The following is a 23,327-nucleotide window of genomic DNA, read 5'->3' as shown; positions in this document are numbered from 1 at the left end:
CCAGGGAGCTGCCTCCAACCAAAGAACATGCAGAAGCTTCTCACACCTGTATTTCCCAGTCTACAGCTAATGCCACCATGCATATGGCTTTCTGAGATTGAGATCTTGCACACACAAACATGTTTTGGATGATGGAGGTATTCTTGATTGAAACCTGTTGCAAACAAAAACTTTATTATGTGAACTACTGATTTTTGCTTATTATGACATTGACTGCTTAGAATAGGCTGCAAACTGTAGCAGTATCCTCAGCTATAAAATGTAAATAGCTCAGATGTCAGGTGGGCTTTTGGTCTTGGGTTTTCTAGAAGAATTTGATATAGATACAGATAAAGTACCCTGAAAAGCCCTAAAATCTATCTTGAATAGAATCAAGGTATTTTGCTTCTGGTTGTGTTTGGGTGCAAAAGATGAGAGCTTTAGTTCTAATGTTGGAGCACGGCAAGACATATTTTACCTTTTTAATGTAATATTGGTTGTGGGGGAGGGCCCTGAAGAAGAAGAGCTACCAATTCTATGAAAAAGAGATGAAATATATGCCCACACTTTTTACCAGTGCTATTGTTTTGACTGGCAGCTGTAAAGGACAGTCCTGGGAAGACTGGTTTAGCATAGCTCTTCTGAACAGTGCATTGTTTGCCAACTTTCCCTTTTTCCTAGAAGGAAACTGCATTCACACACCTTTGCCATTATGGAACAAGCAGTGCCTGTATGCGTACAGTTTCTGTGGAATGCAAGACCTGTACATTAAAATTTGCCTTTGGCAGGAGGTATGTGATGTGCAATAGGTCTGCTGAAATGAACGAAGCCTCACCCCATTGCTTTTATGGAAATATCCTTGAACAAGAACAGGCCAACTGCAAAGACACCCATATTTGCATCCCTGTACCTTCCAGGCTGACTTCCCTTGTTTCCTCTTCACTTCAGCCTTTCTCAACCTGATCATGTTCAGACTACGGTTGAAATACATTTCTGAGATCTCCATAGCCAGCATCTGGAGAAATGTAGACCAAAGCATCTGGAGGGCACCTGGTTGGGAACCTGACCTGGAGGATGCATGCTGAAATCCTCCCTGAGTATTGATTGATCAGTTTGAATTTCCCTGCCTGGAAAGGGTCCAGCTCAGAGAAACAGCAGGGCTCTTTGAGATGTTCTGTGTCTTCATGCAGAGAGCTGGGAGGCAATGTCAGTCAAGTTCTTGCAAGAAGTCCTGGTTGTGTCCTCCATCACCTGTAAACTGTTTGGGTGAGTTAGGATCTTGATAAAGAAGTTAAGCTCATTTCACGTTTCAATTTATTTTTAAAAGCAGCGTACAGTTTCTCAGCTTCTTTCTGCTTGGGACTTTTACCTTTAGGGTTGGAAACTGGATTTGATGGTCTTGCCTAGCTAGAGTTGACGTTATTCATGTGTCAGACTGCTTAGCAAACACACTAGCCAGGTTGTTAAGGAGCTTTTGAAGGAAGCGCTGTACAAAGCCTGTAGAAGCCAGAAAGCATGTCCTTTCTTGTGAACAGGATATTAAAAAGACCTGGGGATCATGATGGTACATAAATGGAGGCTACTTAGGGGAGGGCATTCTTTGAAGTGCTCCATCGATCTCAGTGCGGGAAAAGATGATATAAGGGAAATCTTGACTGCTGTTGAACTGATGTCTATTGAACTACAGTTGCTGCATGCAAGTGGATAGTTTTTTCAGTGCATTGCTATAGTTAATGCATATCTTATTTCAATTTCTTAGCAGGTTGTAAGTATTTTCATAAACATTTTTAGTGTGAAGGTCTCTTTCGTAGAATCATAGCAATATGTCTTCCGATTATTTCTTTCTGAAGCAGTTCCTTCCAAATGAATAGGACAGGCTACAAAATCAAGAAAGTTGTTACACTCTATTGAATTTGGTCATGTGATTCTTGAATTTCTGTTATCCTTTTTGGAAATGCAAGCCCATCGCATTTGAAGCAGCCCTCACACTGGTAGCTGGTACTCATATTTGCTGGATCAGGTGGAATAGCACAGGCAAAAGCAAAAAAAAAAAAAAATGCTAATGTTAAATTGCTTACTGTAGCAGATGTTTAAAATATAAGTAGGACTGAAATTGCAGAGGCTTCACAGAGCAGGACCAGCTCCTGTTTGTAATTAGAAATTTCAAGACAAGAACGACTGTTAGGTCCAAATAAGGGAATATGTTAGTACAGAGCAGGATTTCACATTTCTTTCCTTTTCATCCGATGATGCCTGTCTTTGTTGCATTGTCACTTTTGGCTAAGCAGTCTCAGCACTGTTAGGAATGATTTACAGATTGTTTCATGGCTAACAGGCAGTGCGTATCCTAGGAAACGAAACAGGAATACTTATCTATGGCTCCCCATGTTATAGAAAGCTTGGTGGCCATATTGGTGTTGGGAAAATTCAGATAAATCCTGGCAGAAAAGGAATGCTTATATGTGCCTTTGTGATATAAAATCAAATCTGCACCCCTTTCTCCGAAAGCACCCCGTTTCCAAGCCAGGTTACTGTTTGTGGCATTTGCTGTTAGTTTAAGAAGTGGGAACTGATAGCTTGCCTAGAGGCTGCCGGGGCTGTTGTTTTGCTGATAAGGCTGCGAGGTTAACAGCATTGCAGTCACCCTTTGCATGTCAAGACTCACCCTAATCCCTGTGCCTCAGCGATCATTATGATAACATCCTGCAATCACCTGCCTTTCTCTGCAGACCTCTCACCTTCTAATTGTGTTCCCCTTATTTCAGCATCAACTGCCCAGCTGCTGGACCCATGTGACTCAGAATCTATAAAACACTCTGTGTATGTTCTAAAAACTTGTAGTTGGTGGTGGAGACCACTACCTGCTAGCGTGCTGTCGTAAGTGACTGATCTCACCAATAAAAAGCCGGGGTTCAAGGCGATTCCGTCTTCCCTGTGGCTCCTGGTAAGACATTCTCGCCATTAGTAAAGAGACTCTGACACTGGGTTCAGAATGATTGCTTGATACTAAGCAATACTAAGCAATATTTAGTACTTTCTTGCCCCCACTTCTTAAAACTTTTTTTATTTGCAACAGAGCAACAATGAAGCAAAAAGGGGGGAATTCATATCATGAAATGTCAGTATACAGAATTGATTGCTATCTCCCTTGATATGAGCGACAAGAGGAAAGACAAGCAAGCAATGAGAACACAGGGAGGAGGTTTTAATGCTTTCATTTCACATACATACATGAATACAAGCAGTCCGTATATCTAAATAAGCATCCTCCTCACATGTTTACCCCACTTAGTTCTATAGCATTTAAATAAGATGTCATCATTAACTCCACCATCATTCCATTCTGGTTCCTGCTGCCTCTATTCATTCTCCTATTACAATAATGTATTTATTTGGCTTGATATAAAGATGCAGAAAATAAGATGTGCCACTTTACCTTTAATCACTGCACAGAAAGTTTTGTTTCCTCAGCACTTTTTATCTCTCCTACATTGCCCGTTTAAGTCAAGAGTAATTAGCAGGTCTGCTTTGGCTGTTTTTCTTATGGTTTCCAGACATGATTGATAATAATGGGCATTCTTCAGGCACCTAACAAAGAGCTGAGGCAGAATACTGTTTGCAAGCCATGGAGTTCTAGTCCAAAGCTCATCTCAATCCTAAACTCGCAAGGTAGCTTTAGGCAAGCTATTATTTACTCCATCTGCAATATGAGGATAAAAATACTGGCTTTGTTTAGCAGAGTTGTGTGAAAATTACTGAGACAATGTATGTAATGCTAGGTGAACATGGAAAATAGAAATGCATAGTATTTAAAATATGACAAAATCATGGGATTAATCAATGAGTTATATTAGATCTTTACTATCAATAGAGTTGAGACAGTAGCAGAGGTCATTCTGAAAGCTGGGAAATAACGTAGAGCCAGGTTTAAGTTTGTCTTGCTGTTCCAGGTTAGTCATGACCCGTACATGCATTCTGTAGCTTCATGCTCTGGGCCATCAAATGTCACAGCTCCTTAATGAGGCTGGGATTCATGTTTCTGAAAGGGCTAATGGGTTACAGTGGAATGCCAGGAAACAAGGAATTGTCTTAATAATATATGCATCTAGTATGTTGATCAGATATTCTTACAGGGATGATCCCTGTTGCTTGGGGAGTATTTTGTTCTTCTCCCCACAAATGGAAGAGGCCAGGAATGCTAGCCAGTGAACTCCATGGTTGTGCTCATTGCAGTGTTAGGCTCTAGCTCTTTTTCCACTACAAATGGTCAATACAGAGCTGATGCACCTCTGTATGGGAAATGGAAGATGCTCAGCATACAAGGTACATCTCCATACTATCTTTTACAGAAAATGTTATTAATGGAGCTGAGATCTAATTACAGTTGAGATCTGATTATGGTAAGCAAGGCCTTCAGGCATTGATACTATGCCCTATACTCTGTTCTAATGTGTGGCAAATGACATTACTTTTTATATTTCCTGGGAAAATGCATGAGTACCTTAGCAAATGTTTTATATTTATTTTTCTACTTTAAGAATCCTTAAGAGGATTAGTTCGAAGTGTAGGATATGCTGTTGCATTACTAATGAAAAATATGCATGCCCGTGTGCTTTAATATACTCTTCCATTTCTGATCTACACCTTGCAGTTCCCTCTGCTCAGTCCATAAAATGTGCAGGCGAGATGCTGCCAAGTTTGGAGTCTGATTTGAAAGGCAGACTGATGAAAAGTGATGTTTGGAGGGAACATGACTGAGCCTCAGGCTGCAAATCTCCTGTGTGCTTCCTGAAGAGCAGGCATCACAGGGCTTGCTTGTGAATCAGCATGAATAGGATTGGGCCTATTTCAGCTTTGAAACGCTACATGTGTTTTTTCTGCATTGGCACAGCTTCAGCAATGAAAGCAGTCACAGAGACAGGATATGCATTTTTGCCACTGCATTGTACACAGTACATTACCTTAAATGGTACTTTTGGTTTGTGAGTAGCAGCTTTTACCCTTGGTAGCAATAATACTCTGGAGCAGTACCTTAAAATGTAATTGGTAAGCTCATCAGGAAGTCTGTAAGTAGGTTTGTCAGCTGGCCCCATTTTCTTGATGCTCTGGGGAAGGAAGGGCCAAGGTTAGGGTTTGCACTTTGCACTGAATCTTAAGAGTTGCTCAGAAAGCAAAAAGATGTCAGTTTGCTTTCAGTTATCTTGCAGCCTAATGCAAGAGAATCACACCCGCCTCATCTCAGCCCAGAGCTGGAAGGGGAACAGAAGAACTCGCCTGTCCAGTTTTGCTGACCAGATGCTTCATGGCACTTAATGAACCATTTCTCTACTCTTCCAGCAAGGAACTCGAGAACTGGGACTTGACTGGGTAGTTGTATGTGACCCTGGAGGTGTTCAAGAGTTCAGCATGGCATCAGACTCTTTCTTTTTTCAGGGAAGGGACAAGGTCTTTAGTAAGCACAATCTTTTCTCGCTTCCAGGACCAGTCTCAATTTATGGAGCCCTGTAGTTTTGCAAGGGTTGCCTGTATTTCACATCATCACTGTTGCCTGTTTCATGGGTACAGCTTTTTAAAACTACATTTCAGAGAAGGCTTTTTCCTGTAAAGATTCTCTGATTTGTTGCTCTTTGGGGCTCCTCTCACATGATTGTTAATTATGTAAATCTACTCATTCTCCTCTCGTGAAACTGAAATGGTTGGTTTGTACCACCCTGGGTAGCAATTTGGAAAGTTCAGGGATGTCTCTTCTTGGAGCAATCATGGTAGTAATTGGTTCGGTTCCTTAATGAGGCCTAGTGATATATGCAAACATTACGCAGTACTGGAACACTCCCCAGCTTTCTTTACTAATGCCTCTGATCCCATACAAAAGAGATTATATATTTAGAAACATAATCCATACCATTTCTCCATAAAGTATGAAACTAGAGTGAAATCTTTCTCTGGGAGTTACAGATTATTTTCTCCACTTCTTATAAGGTGCTATGTTTCAAAAGTAAACAATAGCACCTATTTTTAAGCAATTCTGCACTGCAGATATATTTGACGTTAGTCTTTGGCAGAGTGAAAGAAGCATTTATATTTATTGATCAGAGCACTAAACATTTCTAAAGTGGATTTTGGCCTTTATCCTATCCAGGGAGAGCTGTAGATGGTTACTTGGTAAAAACTTAAACTCCCTGAATGATAGACTTATAAAAATCATTATTTTAAAGAGAACTTGGAACAATTGAGGGATAGTACATCATGAGAGCATGCTGCAATCAGATTCACCCCCCCCCTTCTGTAATATAGGGGAGCTGCCCTACTTTAGAGGCTGCATATGTTTAGTACCTTGCATGCTTGCGCTATATACATGCCCAGTAAGCATTAAGTAGAGAGAGCTGGCACATTTTGCTTCTGTTTAGTCTATTAAAAATGTAATGGAAATTCACTTGAATATATGATGTTTGAAACCAGGGAGCTTTGAGCTGATGGGAGGTGAAGAAATGTAATAAGAAAATTAAAAATATTAGTACTGCTAAACAGATTGCTGTCATTTTTACTTGCCCTTCAAATACAGGAGTTTTAGCTGTTCGGCTTACCACATTGACAGATGTCTGGTTCCTAGACTCAAACCCTGAAGTGAGCATGGAAGGGATGGTTCCATCCCTTGGTTACAGCAGAGCTTTCATTGTTTGACATGTTGCTTTCTTGTTAGTAAGAGAATCTATAAATAATTGTCAGCAAGTTTCAGTATTGTTGTATGTAGATCTGATATTTCTGTTTCTTATTTCTGGATTGCTTTATAAGGTTCCTGGCTTTCAACACTGTGCCCACTGAGGAACTATCATTGCAACATGGAATAAGACCATGTGGCATTGAGTAAAAAATATTCCTTTCTTGCATTACAATTGATTCTTCTGTTGTGTATGAATTTGATGTAATACCCTGCAATCCTGATAATTGTATAGCTGGACTATATTATTTCCTGCTTTAGAAGGAAGAATGCATGTTGGATGTTCTCCAGTGTAAACAAAACATACATTCACTATGCATTGCAAATGTGTATAGCTGAACAAAAGTAGTCCTGAAGCTAATCTTAGATATGCTGCTTTTATATGTGTAATAATTTTATTTTTATTGGGAAAAGGGAGTGGTATTCAGCACCCTATTTGCAATCTGATATGGTAAAATCTAGCAACAGATAATGTCATTTGAGTTTGCTGAATGTGTGCGAGAGTCACTGTATTTTGATGGGTTTAAGTGATAGTTTGTGTTTTGCTGTGCCAGTTTAATATGCTACAATGCATTCCAGTTCCCTAGTGATGTAAGAGCAAAAATACTTTCTGTAACCTTCACTGAAATTTCTGAGTAGACTGTTATGTCCATATTTCGATTGCACATATGTCATGGCCCTGCGACAGTCCTGAGAGGTTTCCTAACTTCTAGAGCAACCCAGATGGAGATGGCTATGAAAGGCTGCCTGAGTCTGAGGCGTTCACAGGAAGGCTCTTGCTGCTGCTACCGCTGCAGACTTCCAGGAGAGGCTGTCTTGAATTGTAATTTTTAGATTCTTTGTCAAACTTGGGAATGGTTTTAAATTTGGTGGCTTAAAGCAGTTTTTGTTTCTGCTTAAATTCTTGAATTTGCTGAATTGTTTATCACCCAAGAGAGAACTTCCCAGAACCAACAAAGAAGTATTGAAATCACATGCTTTTGATCTCTATGGTCCAGTCCAGCTTGCAAGTGAAAGGCTAAAGAATTGATCTTTTACAGTGTCATTCACAATGTTCGTCTGTTATCCTTTATCAGAAGATTCTTTTCCTTTCCTTTCAGGATTTACATTTATGAGACACGTAAGTCTAGGAGCCAGAGTGGAGCATCTCCGCTCTCAGTGAATTAAGACAACATGACCAGGCCTGCATGTATTTCCTGATTCCTCAATTACATCAAGCAAATTCAAAATCTGGGATTAGTTATCTCGCAATTTTCACCTTTTTGTTGAAAGCCAGAAAGGTAAGCTCTGATCTTTAAGGCTGTGACAGCAAATTAGGGGAAGGGACAACTTCTATTAAAATTTACAGGGCATGTGTGTTGAAAGGGGTTTTCAGTGGTTAAAGAGTGGGGCTCCAGAGCAGTTTTGCAAATGCCCACAAATGCCTGCAGTCTGGCCACCGAAGTGGCTTTGCATAGAAAAGGCTCCCATAATTACTGGAAACAATTTGCCTTGAAATCTTTCCCGTTGCATGATATGACTTACACTGCTACTTCTCTTGGTAGGACAGAATGTGTCCCTTTGCTTTAATAGCAGCTATTGTAAGATGCTATTGTGGAATTCCAGAAAACATTAAAATTTCATTTAAGACAAACCACGGCATAGCCAATGGGCACTTTTTTATTGTGAGGGTACCTATTGCCAAAACCTATTATTGTTTACAGCAGTAGTTTTCAAACTGCATTCTGGGATACCTCCAAAATTCTTTGGAAGCTTACCAAGGTTGGGTCAGGGTAAGATCCATAATGGTAAATCAGTTTTCCTGAAAGAGACTGCAGGGATATTATGTAGTCAGAAGGTTGTGTTAGGTGTGTTCTAGTGCCCCATCCCAAATACACACAGGGTGTTTATATCCCGATGGAACTGCATGTGTACCCTAGACTATGCCCACAGTCCTCAGTAATTTGCTGGCTGACAGACAGGGAGTCCCAGCCAGCAGGTGTGTCTTGGAAAAGGTTTTTTGTCAGCAGAAAGTTTGAAAATCCTTAGTGCACTATTTTAAATGACACAGGTAACTAGCCTTCTGCAGCCTTTCCATGGTGTTCCTCTTGTGGCTGCAACTAAGTTGGTATTGGAGACTTGGAGTGCTTGAAAACATAAGGAAAGAGAAAGTGTTTTGGATAAAGTTCTCTTAGGTACCCATTTGTGAACGAGCGCTTACGTCCGTATATGCCCGACCGCCCTTTGAGATCTGCGGGAGAGTCCCTTCTCCGGGAACCCTCCATGAAAGAAATTAGGAGAGTAAGTACTCGGAGGAGGGCTTTCTCTGCGGTGGCACCCAACCTATGGAATTCACTCCCCAAAGAGGTCCGCCTGGCACCGTCGTTACTGGTTTTTCGGCGCCAGGTAAAGACCTTTTTATTTAAACATCATTTTAATTGTTAAAACATATGATCTGGCCAGGGCAACTTCTTCTTCCTTCTCTTTCTCCTCCTATATTTTTATTTACTTAATTTATACTGATAATTTTAATCTTATATTTGTAAATCAATGTATTTTTTGTATTTTGTAATTAATGGTAATTTATTATGTGCTATTGTATTTCATTGTATTTTATCGTGTTGTAAGCCGCCCCGAGGTTTCGGCAAGGGGCGGCATAGAAATGTTATAATAATAATAATAATAATAATTTGTCTAGTTTAGATAATTGTTTTGAGGATTCATAAGGCCTCTTGAAGCCAGGAATGAGTATTGGAGTTGAGTCTTTTGTCCTTCGCCCTTCCTCCTTGCACACTACCACCAGCTACATTGTACCCTGGTTCTGGTACAAAGATCCTTTCTTATTTTGATTACAGAGCTTTCTGTTGCATGCAAGCCAAGGGACTCAGGATTAATGTCAATAAGCAACTTGGAAAATAAGTCAGATCTGCTCCCATGCTGGACAGGGATAAGAACATAGCCAAGCTATAGCCAATGGGAGCTCTGGCCCACCAGGAGGAATGGAGAGTTTTGATTCAAACTTTGACCCAACTCCTGGTCAATTCTGCTTTCCTTTATAACTGGCTTTACTACCATCATCTTCCTATGAAGAAAACTGGGAGGGGATTTGTGCGAGAGCTGTGCCCCCCCCCCCCCCCAGTAGCCGCTAGTAAGAAGTTTTCCTTAGCTTTCCCTTGCCTCTTTCCTTCAAACAAGCTAGGCTTGTGGGTGGGTGGGTGGGTGGGTGGGTGGTCACCTCTGAATTGTGAGGTTATTTCCCAAAACAAGTCTCCAAGTGTAATACGAAATGTAATACTATTTTAAGGATCAGGAAACATACCAACAGGGGGAGATGAGTATCAAACTACATAGTGGAAAAGAAAATAAGTACCCCTCTCAAATGCTGTCTTACCTATTTATCTGGGACATCTAGGTGGGTTCTAAACTTAGGAATGCTCAGAGTATGATGTTTGTCTGATCTTTTCCAGCCAAAACAACAGTGACAACCTTTTCAAAGGCCCAAAGGGATTTCAGTTTGGCTACTTAGAGAAAATTGCCCAGCCATTTCCTAGGAAGTGGAGTTTAGCTTCTGCCTTGCATCCCATGTGGTAGATTTTGTTTGCCAGGTGAGCCAACAGACTGCCTCTAGGGTGAAGTCTATGAAAATAGGAGCAATGCATATTGCATAATATAATGTTTCACAGAACACTTGCTCTTAATAGGGGGAACTGATAGATTTCAAAGCTTCAAACTTGGGCATCTTTTTCTGTCTCTTCTGCCTCTGTTTCTGCCTCTGTTAAGACATGGTATTTCTGAACAGGTCCCCTGGAGCCAGCTTATCAGCACTTATAATTTGTACCTGACAGGTTAAAGATGCTTTCTTAAGGTGCCTGAAAAGTAGCAAGTCAGAATGGAGTTATTGAGTAATTGATTCTTGTATTTAAGCATGAGGCTTTCCCCCATAAGGACCGGTTTCAGATTTGCACACTAGGGGGATTCGTGTAAACACCTGGCCTCGAAAGAACGCACAAGGGGAATGACTGGCCGGATGGGCTAGTCCTGCTCCGGGAGTGCACAGCAGCAGCTGCATACCCTGCTAGAGGAGAGGATTTTGCCCCTGATTATAGAATCATAGAATAGTAGAGTTGGAAGGGTCCAGCCCCCTGCTGTTGCAGGTCACCAAGTTACACCATCCTACTCAGATGCCTGTCCAGTTTCTTCTTGAATGTCTCTAGTGTGAGAGAGCCCACCACCTCTCTAGGCAGCTGGTTCCACTGTCATATTGCTCTGACAGTGAGGAAGCTTTTCCTGATGTCCAGCCTGAACCTGGGTTGTCGCAACTTGAATTGATTATTCTGTGTCCTACTAGAAGAGACCTTGACCTTGCTCTTTGTGACAGCCTTTGAGGTACTTATGGAGGGATATCATGTCCCCATCCCCCAATCTTCTCAAGGCTGAACATGCCCACTTCCCTTAGTCTTTCCTCATCGGGCAGTGTTTCCATTCCTGGACCATTTTTGTTGCCCTCCTCTGGACCCTTTCTAATTTTCTTGCATCTCTCTTAAATCTTGGTGCCCAGAATTGGACACAGTATTCCAGATGAGGTCTCACTAGTGAGGAGTATAGAGGAACGACTACTTTCAGCTTTAACTTTTAAACAAAGCTGTGGGAACACTTATGTGGAATTGGTATGGTGGAGATTGTTCTTAGAGAGACATAAAGAGGAATACTTAAATGTGTTTTATAATAGTTTGTCTACATAGTATAGGCTTGGAGGACGTGGCAGGTGTCACTATGTATGATTGATGACACAGATACTAGCCAGTAGATGCCTGGGATAGTCTCAAATCATAACATGCTAGTTCGGTGAAGATCATGCTGGGCTTCTCAGTGAGGAAGAGAGGTATAGATAGTAAAGGGAGGTTTGGAGCAGCTTAACCTGGTACTTTCCAGATGTTTTGAACTTCAACTTGTAGCAACCCCAGTCAGCATGTCTAATGGTCAAGAGTGCAGAAGGAATTACAAAAGGGTATCATGGGGCTCTGCTGTTGTGCAAGCCAAGATCTGGGAGCCAAGAACTAACTCTGGTTTGTGCTTTTGGCTTCTAGAGGACACAGCAAGCCAGGAGTCTTGGTTTGCGCAAAGCATTAAGGTTTAGCCTGTCAAGTGGAAACAAAGAGGCTGCATGTATCAATATGCAACTTGTGAATGGGAAACCAGAACTATGCACTTTCTGTCTCATTGTTCTGTGTGAACCAAAGACTAGTATGTTCCATTTCAATCATGAGATTTCCAAGCTGAATATCTCTTTTATTAGAGGACCCCCCCACTCCCCATGACTAAATATATCTTGAATGTTTGAAATGCCATAACTCAGATAATATGTCCTGAGTATTAGAAGGCATGAAGGGGGAAAACATAGTTGTGAAACAATGAACTCCTGCACTATTGTATTTATAACTGAAATTAACTGGGTTTGAGGGGAAGTTTGTTCTATAAATACGGGTGCAAAGGCACATTGTACTTCTTGGATAGCATTGCCTTCTGAAATTACGTAAGAGATTACTATACTTTTAAAAAACTTATGAAAAATTTGAAGGAGGGATAAACTGATGCCATGCTTTTTACCTTAATTCTGATTACCTCCTTGAGAAAAGACATCAGCCCTATAAAAGTTGACAGTAGTCCTAAAACTGATACTCTTAAAAATGCCACTACTCTTCTAAAACATTTCTCCTTAGCATAATTCTTATAATTCTTCTCAGATTTTGCTTAAGCTGAGATATGGTGATTACTTTTAATTCTGGAAATACTTGAACTCTCCTATTAAAGCACTTTGAGTGTCATATAAAAGAATACACTCCTTTAAAATGAGGAAAGATCTTTCTGATTAAAAACGAGCTAGTGATTTTTTTCTTCGCACTATTTCTTTAAATCATCCATCCGGCAAGGATAAACTCATATTCTGGATTTACAGCAAAGTGAAAAATGCTCATTCGCTAAGTAGACAGTTTCACTTAGTTATATTGGGAATCGCTTCTGCTGTGTTAATGGTGTAAGCAAAATGTTTTATTCTGGAGGCATAGATTATAATGATATACAATGATAATATATAATGATAATGTTAATTAGAAAGTAGTAAATTTTAAATCCAGTTCCAACATACATTCAGGTGTAAGGCAAGAACTGTTAGTATGCTGCAAACACTAAAACCCCCCTCAAAATATGACAAGCTCCTGTGAGTTTACAGCATGCACCTTCAGACTCTGTTAGAATCACCACTTCAGTCTTGCCTCCTTTTCCCTAACCCCTCTTCAGCTAGAAGATTCACTATTGGCATGAACCCATTTCAACCCACAACAAAACTGGACAAGGATCACAAGTTTCCCAAAGGACAAAAAGGATTGAGCTAAATAGGTTCCCTGTAGGAGAACGTTCCACAAGGAGAGTGCCAGCATTAATGATAGGTTTGTCATATCTCAAGATTTTGACTTGAGTTTTCAGGCTGTTGCCCTCTTTTTCAAGTTCCCCATGTTCCAGGTTCTTCAGACTGCAAACTGAGCTGCTGGTCTCTGCCAGCGGGAGCTCCGGGTGCCATTCTTGCTCACACAGGCCTCACCTCACCTGATCTTGAGCTGAGCCTTCAGTACCTGGCTATCCTAAGAAGGAAGGCCATAAGTCTGAACCGTTGACTGTTCTTCGGCCATTAAAGGATATGTGAAAGAGTCTTTGAGCAGATCTTGAAGCTTGCTGGAGGTACTGGATCTTCACATGGCTTAGACCTGGACCATTTAGGGCAGGGACATGACCCTCTAGATGCGGCTTTATTGTAGCTCACATCAGCCTCTGGGAGCATAGCGAATATGGAGAGTTGATGGGAATTGCTATCTCACTACATTTGGAGGCTGCTCCATCCCTGTCCCTAATTAGAGCTTTAAGCATCACAACAACAGTATTTAGTGGAGCCTAATTAATGAGTAATCCGTGCAGCTTCTTGGGCAGGGCTGAGCAACTTGTAGCCCCATGTAACTTCCATGATCCCTCACCACTGAGGGCTAATAGGACTTGTAAGCCAAGATATCTTCAGGGACAGAAGTTGCCTACTTCTTGAATTATTTCTTAATGGATTTCTTTTCTGGAAATAAAAAGTCAGAAAAATGGGTCATCATTTGGATCACCTCCATAAAATTCCATGAATAAGGCAGAACAATTTGCATGATAACAGCCTCATCTGGAAGCATTCCAAGTTAAACTAAGCTTTGCTTCCATTCTCCTAGTAATAGCACAGAAACTTACTTGTGTTGATACTGTATTTATTTCCTTAATGAATACTTACTAATGGTTGTAGGCATATTTATTTGTCTGAAATGAATTTCAATTAAAGCAGTTAACAAGCAAATTAAAAAAAGCAAGTGGACTATAAATTTGTCAGATAAATGCATGTACACAGTCTCCATCTGCAAAGATCGCTGAATCACTGGCCAGCATAGTAACTTGCAGTTATTTTCGAATTCAGTGACTGATAATAGATCAGATGTTAGATCCAGCTCCACGAACAGAATGAGTTTCTTGAAGTTAATTATTTTCAGTTGGGCATCAAAAGAGTATGTTTCAAGTGGCAGAGAGTCCTTTGGGACATCTGTACAGCACTTCTATAAAACCAGCATTTACTTCCTGTTTACTCTGTATACAGCTAGGCTTTCGAATATCTGTGTCTGTTCTTGGACAAGTTTTTTGAAACCTACCTGGTTTCCAAGTCAGTTCAAAATAGAAAAACAAGCCTCTATTACCCTGACATCTCCCTGTGTGCCGTATTTCACTTTTTACAGGTTACAGCAGTGGTGTTCAGAACAGGTGCAGAGCACTGAAAGGGGAAACAAACTAATTTTGATCTGTTTGGCATTCTACAGCTGCTATAGAGAGCAGGGTTTTTCCATTAAAAAAATAAACCCTGGGGCAGCAGGTGGTCCTAAGCAGGTAGTGGGAAGGGATTGGTCACATAGGCCAGCATCCCTCTCCTTCATTCAGGAGACGTGAGACGTCTGACAAATTGTTCCGCTGGGAGGCCAGTTCCAGCGTATTAAGTCAGGACTCCTGTGGAAGCGCAGAAATACTGGGCTTGGCTTGCCCAAACCCGTCCATTGACCAGCCCCATCTGGGCATCCCCGATAATTGCTCTTAATGTCAGCTTCTGGAAATGAGTGACTCCTGGAGGTCCTGGCAGCCTCCCTGAGCTCAGAATTTCCTTATAAATAACTGTTCTGGAAATAATAGCTTGTACAACCATTTTTTAGTGCTGCTAACAAGTATCTTCAAATTACAGTAGAGGTTTTGGAGCAATTTGTTTTTTAATCCGTAATCTTAGAAAATTAGTAAGTATCTGAGCATAAAGCTCTCTTTCAGCTTTCCTTTACTTCTTACTAAGAAATAATTTGATACAATTCCCACTACACGTATGTTCATTGATGTTATAGCTATTTGCTGCCCTTTCTGAAATAGGATGGCTTTAAAATTAAGACGCTTCTAAAAACTGAATCTCTTTGAAATTGTTATCACCTAAAGTGATTGCAGCAGTTAAGTTCACATTGGCTATCCCATCAGCTACAATTAGAAGTCTAAACAGAAGGGTGCACTTAAAATCAATAGCACTGTTGCATGATTTTTCAGAATAATTGGATGTGTCTTTTTTCAGATGAGAAAATAAATCTGCTTCTAAAAATTTCAATACCATGCAAGTCTTACCCAAGAAGATAATCGACCCCTGTAAGTATAAAAGTGTTTGATATAAAATGCCTTATGGATTATGAAAATTGATGGAACATGATTCCTTTTTTGATTTACTAATCTCATGGGTTGCAGTATTAGTAAAAGCCTTTCTTTAACTTTGGTGTGACATGGATGATATCTGAATATGTAATATATACAGCAGATCATCTAGGCCACCAAAAGCTCAGTGCATATCTACCTGAAGACCATGCCTAGGAAGATGGAACAATTTTGAGTTTGTGGTCAGCAGTCAGAGAAATCTCAAAACATTTCTAGAGAAAGGCAATTTGAAGCTTTGTGTAGAAGTGGGGTGTCAGAAAGGTTTTGGGCATCCCACAGCCTAGAACATCACTGGATTTCTTTCATATTGATTGATTGATTGATTGATTTATATCCTGCCTTTTTCCTGCAAAGGGCTCAAGGCAGCTTACATCATTCTCCTCCTCCATCTTATCCCCCCAACAACAACCCTGTGAGGTAGGTTGGGCTGAGAGCCTGTGACTGGCCCAAAGTCACCCAGTTGGCTCCATGGCCGAGCGGGGACTCGAACTCAGATCGCCTGAGTCCCAGTCCCATGCTCTTAACCACTACACCGCACTGGCTCTCTTGATCATATGGGTGATCAAGAAACATTTTGATCTCTAGGTCATAACTGACCTTGTTCAGATGACACATTCAGCCATAATTTAGCATTACAAGAATGAGCTACAGTGTACTTAGAGTTTGTGTGCTTCCTGCCCTTCTCCTTCTCAGCAGTTTGAACAACTTTCTTCAATTTTAGACAATCAGTGCTGCTTCTTGTGATTATCCAAATCCAATCCTTTGTTTTGCGGAAACATGCCAACTTCAAACTATAGTTTTGAGAGGGTGACTTGTTTTAACCAACTAGAGTTAAAAGTAATCATCATTTGGGTTTGGAGAATATGCTCAACCACAGTTCCTCTAAAATGGAAGCAGTAGCTTCTTGATGGGCACCTGCTTTCCCGATCCACCTTAGTGTCCACAGAACCAGTGACTCCAGTTCCAAACTCCTAAATTCAAGATTCCTACCCCAAGTTATTTATTTATTTATTTGGAGAACTTATATGCCGCCCTATTCGCATAAGCCTCGGGCAGCTTTCTTTTTCATTGACTTAAAGACAGTTTCAGGTTGTGTCAAGTTTACCTAAGATTGTACTAGCAAGATAAAAATTTTAACAGAGCAGCCTGTAGGATTACAGTATTAACACAGACCCATGTATAAACGAGCTGGATGACTGATGTTGCTGCCAAGGGACTCGTATTTTATTTGATCATTCTTTTTTCTTAGTTGTGAAGGCTAAGTTAATGTTTATTGACATCAGTGTTGTTTTGTAACGTGGTCAGAGAGGATGACAACGAGAAGTGGCCTAGGGGCCGCATGTGGCAGCTGCCTCCCCCCAGTTTTGCCTGTGTTGCCCCAGTTTTTGGTATTTTCCTGTGGAGGCGGGATCATGATCAGTGGCCGAAATTCAGTGGAAAACTCCTGTAAAGTCTTGGAATAGACAAATTGAGTTGTTTTCTTTGGGGTTGTTTTGTTTCATACTAATGTGGTGGGATCCCAGTGCATGGGGAGGATGGGGTGCCAAATCACCCCCCATACTTTCCAAAATCAACCTTCCTTGCTTCAAGCAACTCCTTGCTAAAATGAGTGTTACAATGGGTGTAACAGGGAGCCAAATTAAAACTTGAGTTTTGTTTTGTCTTGAATGTCTTAACATACCAGTGTCATAAGCACTGCTAGTGGAGACGACCGTCTGCTGCCTTTTGTCACTCCACCGAGATACTGCTGTGATCAGTGAAAAGAGTCGCCTTCCCCATGACAACATGTCAGCGAAAGAGCACAGCCCCCGACACGGTGCAAAGTCACGCGGTGTGCAGCGGGCCTCCACCATCGATGTCGCTTCTGACATGTTAGGTTTGTCTTTGTCAGGTATTTTCTTTCTCTTCCTTTGCATTATATACTTGTATATAAATCGTCATTCATTTGTTTTGATCTTTGAAGGTTGAGCCTTTCAGGCACCTTGATTTCCCCAAAAGATGATGGGGAACGCCAAGGTATTGTAGCGGTTCGAGTGTTTGTTGGACTGGGGCTGAAGGAACCTGGGTTCTAGGACTGTGGAGAGACTTTGAGCTAGTCACTGCCTGGATTTGCACAACATGACAAGCAGGCAATCAACAATGTAAAAAAACACAGTTGCTTGTCATGTTATCTGAACTCAGTCGTGGTGATTGATCATTGTGCCTTACTGGGGATATCTACCACGGTAAGACACAATCGTCTGTTCTGGGTTTTCTCCCTACCACAATGGTTTCTTGTGTCATCTGAACCCAGGCAAAACATGCACTTTTTACCATGATGGGTTGTTTTGCCTGGGTTCAGATGACACAAGAGTTGCTCAGCAAGAGTGGTGGTTGGCACTCTCACCAAGCAGCTGGCCAGGGAGCACAGCTGGCAAGTGTTCCTGTTTGGCGAAATGTCAGAGGCATCCTGTCTCATCCTGCCTCTGTTCCAGAGGGCGTATTTGGGGCAGGAGCTGATTGCTTCCTCCATGCAGGGGATGGGAGAGAATCAGCAAAGAGGCACTGCCTTGGGAAGAAAAGCTCTCCGGCTTGGGAGAAAGGTGTCTTGGCTTCCCAGCCCAGTAGCCACTAGAGTGCCTTTCACCCACGCAGAAGCTCTGGGGGATGGGCTAGCCTCCTCCTCCACTGCTACTGGAGCAAAAGCAGCTCAAGCAAGTGCAATGAAGGGAGAGACTGGGCTAGGCAGGAATGTTCTGTTCTCAGCAAGTCCCAGCCTAGCCCAGGCTCCCCATTCCCTGCGCCCACTTGATCAGCCTTTTTTCCAGCTTCCATCTGGGGCAGCGTGATCCCCCTCTTTTGTGCCTGAGAGTGAATCAGGCACTTGTCGCCACTCCAGAGGTCTCTGGAGCAGGGTCTCTGGACTGCGGCCAGTCCTACACCCTTAGTCCAACCTGCCCCACAAGGTGGTTGTTAGGATAAAAGGAGCTGTGTAAGCCAAGGGGTCCCTCACAAGAGCAAAACAAGTGAGATATAAATGCAATGCAGCAACAATGCAAAGGTAATAAATGATGGAAAGCAAACACACATGCACACACTGTGTTACGTACCTTCCTCCCCCAAGTTATTTGTTTGTTTGTTTATTTATTTATTAAAACATTTTTATGCCGCCCCATTCGCCGAAGCCTCGGGGCGGCTTACAACATTAAGTTAAAAATAATTATAACATTAAATTAAAAAATACAAACATTAAGTTAAAATGCAAAAATAACAATATAAAATAAGTCACCCTGGCCAGATAAAATCCAAAAATATTAACAATTAAAATGCCGCTTAAATAAAAAGGTCTTCGCCTGGCGCCGAAAAACAAATAACGACGGCGCCAGGCGGACCTCTCTGTTATACATAGCAGATAAGATGTCAGGGCAGGGTAGCAATGAGAGGAGATTTGGGGATGCTGTAAGGAAAAGCTAGGGGAAAAAATTGACCAGGAGACTCTGTGTTTCGTGAATTTATGGACATTGGTACTGCTTTTGCAAGCTTTTCTGTTAGCACTCCCTTAAGAATTCTGAAATAATAATTTCATGTCTGAAGAGGCTTCCGTGCAGAGAATGCATAGCAATAGGATTCTTGTCCTCTTATTTTTTGTTCAAATACCATTACAGCTTCTCTCATTCATTTTGAAAGTGGTTTAAAGTTAAAATTAATCATACCCCACCTGTGTGGTCATGGTATTACAATTTGAGAAACATAAAACATGAAAGTTCCCTTCCGGCATGAGATGTGCAGTTCTTTGAATTCTAGGTGGTTCTGTTCTGTCTTCAAATCAGTTCAGCTTTTCTGAAAAGGATGTGAAAGAGAAAACCCCTGCTTTCTAATGACAACCTCAGTACATTTTAACATGAACAAATTCAAATGAATTTCCACAATGCCATCATGCATTTTATTCAGTCTTTTGCTCTTTGTAGGAAACATCCAGGATCCAGATGAGCCAATCTTAGAATTCAGTTTAGGTAAGTAGTTTTGCAGTGGCTCCTTTCCCCACTGCATTTGAAAGACCCCTTTGGTATTTTCTGACGAGAAGGTCATCATACAGAAATAGTTGCTTATGTAGTGAGTAGAAAGTAGACTCTGCTTTGCGTGGCCTGACGGCTTGGGTGAGAAACCACTGGCTCAGGGCCCAATCCTGCTCTCCCAGGGTCCTACCTTAGCTCTCAGTAGTTCTCCAGATGGTCATGCCCACCGCTGGCCGCACCCACTTCCCCCCAGCTGCTAGCCATTTGGTGGTTTCCTAGCTTGTCTGTGGTTTTGTGTGTGTGTGTTGGGGGTGTTTCCTGCTGTCAAGACATAAAACATCTCTTCTGAGGCTCCATTATTGGCAGTAGGAACTCTAAACTAAAATATGCTGGTATTTTTGCTATTACTCCTTTTGATTTCAGCCATGCCCATCACTGGAATGTGCTCTGAAAGCTTCTTCAATATTGAACTGGGCCCTTGAGCTGAAAGGGTTTCGCACCCCTGCCTGAAAACAAGCAAATATATTCCAATATACTTTTATAAGTAGAACCAGCTTTTCAAGATGCGTAACAAATTGCCTCGAACAGTGCTCTGCACAAACTTCTTGTCTTTATTTTTTATATATTTGTTAACTTATTTGTATTGCATTTGTATGCCACTCCATAGCCAGAAGGCTCTCCGGCAGCTCACATCATAGACATAACATAGCAGTGCAGATAAAAATAGTTAACAGTAACTGCTAAGACCACAATAGATAATACCATTGAAAATGCTATATAAAACACAACAGGAGGATAAGCACAATATAAACAACAAGACAATAAAACAGTAAACCAGCAGCAAGAGCAAAGAATCATAATCTAAAAACAAATGGTAAATGAAAAGGTCCTTATTTGGCGCTGAAAGCAAGATAATGTGGGTGCCAGTTGCACCTCTTTCAGAAGGGAATTCCAAAGGTGAGGTGTGACGACAGAGAAGGGCCTTTTCCTCATGAATTCCCCCCTTACCTCATTTGGGGGAGTTCTCAAAGGAGGGCCTCCAATGATGACCTGAGCGGTCTGGTAGGGATAAATGGAAACAGGCGTACCTTTATATACTGTCCCATTACTGGCATCTTGGGACCGATAACTTTAGATATCCTTTATGTTTCAAGCTGTATGAACTCTTACCACACTCTGCCTTTTTGCCCTTTGGGTTTTTTATTTGTTGAGGATTTATTTGTATTTTGTTTATATATGATTTTGTGGGGAATAGGAAAGCTTCCACAGTGTACCAACAAAATAAAACTATCACAACAAAACAGCATTAAAATACAAATACATATCTGTGTGTGTACACGCACAGAATAAAAAATGCCATTCATAAAAATGAAAGCAGTAGAAAACCATATGATGATATCCCACCACCAACTCTCCTTTTCCAGTGCTACCATCTCCAGCCACTGGAAAGTCTCCCTTTTCCTTAAACGATGCCAGTCATTCTTCCATGCTGTCACCTGTGTGGGAAACACTCTCCTTGAGCATACCATGAATGCCACCCCTCTCTCACCCAGACTGCCTCATTCCCACCAGGCAGTGTGTGTGATGACTCTTGCCAGCATTGCTTCTTCCCTGCTTTTGCCTCTCTTCTTTCTTTCCCTCTGCTATTTCCCCCATTGTCAGTTTAGACTAGAACCTCTGTTACACAACAAGGCTCATGGGTTGTACAGTATCCATTACGACAAGGCAGTCCAGTGCAAAGTCGGTCGATTCCCCGCTTCCCACCTTGCTTCATATTGCATATTGTATCTGTGTGACATAGTGCCTCAGTGTATAAAATGATATTGTTGATTTCCTATAGCTTGCAGTGAGCTGCTTACTCCGTCGCTAGATAGAAAGCCAAATAGTTTTGTAGCAGTGAGTGTCACTACACCTCCTCAGGCATTCTGGACAAAACATGCTCAAACTGAAATTATTGAGGTAAGCGATAGCAAGTTTGCTGTTACAAAGTGGATAATTTCAGCTGGTACCAAATCATCCCTGTTCACACAGCTGTTTCTCTCTTTAATTACAGGGAACAAGCAATCCTATCTTTCTCAGCAGCATTGCCTTTTTTCAAGACTCGCTTATTAATCAGATGACGCAAATCAAACTTTCTGTATATGATGTTAAAGATAGATCTCAGGGAACTGTAAGTTGACTTTGCAACCATCTTCCCTGTCGTTCATGAGATTGCAGATGTAAACAAGGCCTGTCCTCCATAAGCTCTAGGTCGGTCCTCTGTCACACTTGCTTTGGACTAACAGAAAAATTGAAAGAGAACTGCATGAGATTTAACATGTTGCTTGACCCTTTCATTGGGTCGGAGCCAAAGGGTCCCTTCCTCTGAGTAGGAAATGGATCTTTGGATCTGGTTCCTTCAACAAATCAAGTTTATATTTCGGGAGTTTCTTGTTTTCCCGTCTCCCGTAAGAAATATTAATGAAGAGGCATTTTTATTCTCATTATTTTCTAAATAATAAATGAATGCAGTATTTTAAGCAATTCTCTTAAGTCACAGTGTGTATGTAAGAGGCACATTTCCAACATAATATTAAACCATACCTAATAAGGCTTGGTCTGGCTTGATATCTGAATTGACAAGCTATGGCTTGTGACTGGCCAGTGAAACAGAATCAGAAACCATAGTTGGAAGTTACTGCCACTGCAGCACCTTTAGAGGCTGATTAATCCAGGAGATAGAAGTGAACGTATAAACTTGCGTACTGAAAATTAAAACAGACAAGCAGCTACAAATCTTGAATGGTTTGTTTATCTGCATACATGTCTTGTATGGTCAAACCATCAGCTGGGTTCTAAACTATAGTTAGAGACCTGCTTAATTTAGTTTTCCATGTCACATAGAGGCCCTAAAGATAGGCTTTTAAATGTGAAATTAGCAAAGTAAATACATCATGCCCTCTGCATTTATGATGCTTGTCTTTTCCAGATGTATTTATTGGGTTCTGTGGTCTTCACTGTAAAGGAGGTACTTACGGAGAAGAACCATAGGTTGCATTTAACACTAAGGTTTGTCCTTGGTTTTGTTGCATTTGAAAGGGATTGGGAACCATATCTCTGCTTACTGTAGGAAAACTGGTCCATTTCACTATACAGTGGGTAAAACCTGGGTAAAACAAAAACCATGCCAACTCATACATGCATTGTTGCGGGCTGATGGCAGTGCCGTTCCACAAGGTGTGGGCAGCCACAGTGAAGTATCTAGACCAGAAATGGGACACTTGTGGCCCTCTAAATGTTTTGGCCTACAGCTTTCATTATCACTTGGTGGTGAGGAATGATAGGAGTGTAGACCAAAACCATTCCTGCATTAGATCTTGTGGTTGCCCTCCTAGCTTCATGATGCTGGTGGATCTTAAGTAATACCTTGGGTGATATTCAGAGCATGGACAGAGGAATAGAAGAAGACTGTTAGCCCTGAGCTGTACAGAACTTCAAATGTTAAGATCCTCCTTCATTATTGACTTTACCTTTGAAATTTATATTATATATTCCTTGGGAAAGGGACTTACCTGTTTGCCTTGTGTTGTCCTGTAATAAATTTGCAGCATTATTGCTATAATAAACTTGCTTTTGCCCTCAGTTCATGGCAGGGTAATTCCTTACGTGATGTATTTCCATCCATTTGATATCTTCCCTCTATTTTTTCTTAGTTTAGTCAGTGTTGAATGCTGATCTTTAACTAGTATATAAACCATTTGTGGAGCTCTGAAGGATTCGCATAGTTTATTGTCAAAACTAGAATCTGCAGCCACATAGCAGAGTATCTGCAACAGATAAATAATTCTATTGGGTCGATCACAGCAAGCATG

The 23,327-nt window shown here is 41.2% G+C and overlaps 1 protein-coding gene across 8 annotated transcripts in view; it reads left to right on the top strand.

The window, feature by feature from the left end:
- The window catches only part of INPP4A (inositol polyphosphate-4-phosphatase type I A), a 105,046-nt gene that overhangs the window by 30,237 nt on the left and 51,482 nt on the right, over positions 1-23,327 (top strand). For 5 of the 8 annotated variants that reach the window (XM_044433521.1, XM_044433506.1, XM_044433513.1 and 2 more), the window contains exons 2-8: positions 7,798-7,977; positions 15,348-15,418; positions 17,166-17,372; positions 19,429-19,473; positions 21,317-21,435; positions 21,530-21,646; positions 22,445-22,524. In XM_044433521.1, the coding sequence (XP_044289456.1) occupies positions 17,267-17,372; positions 19,429-19,473; positions 21,317-21,435; positions 21,530-21,646; positions 22,445-22,524 (467 nt within the window). In that variant the 5' untranslated portion in view covers positions 7,798-7,977; positions 15,348-15,418; positions 17,166-17,266. Of the gene's footprint in view, positions 1-7,797; positions 7,978-10,143; positions 10,282-15,347; positions 15,419-17,165; positions 17,373-19,428; positions 19,474-21,316; positions 21,436-21,529; positions 21,647-22,444; positions 22,525-23,327 lie in introns of those variants that run through there. The other 3 variants (XM_044433481.1, XM_044433497.1, XM_044433490.1) reach the window with 3 other exon arrangements.

Source organism: Varanus komodoensis, unplaced genomic scaffold (assembly GCF_004798865.1).
Source record: "Varanus komodoensis strain SLA01 unplaced genomic scaffold, ASM479886v1 scaffold1, whole genome shotgun sequence".
Classification (NCBI taxonomy): domain Eukaryota; kingdom Metazoa; phylum Chordata; class Lepidosauria; order Squamata; family Varanidae; genus Varanus; species Varanus komodoensis.
The sequence above is the reverse complement of the archived record's forward strand: the minus strand, read 5'-3'. Positions and strand labels throughout refer to the sequence as shown.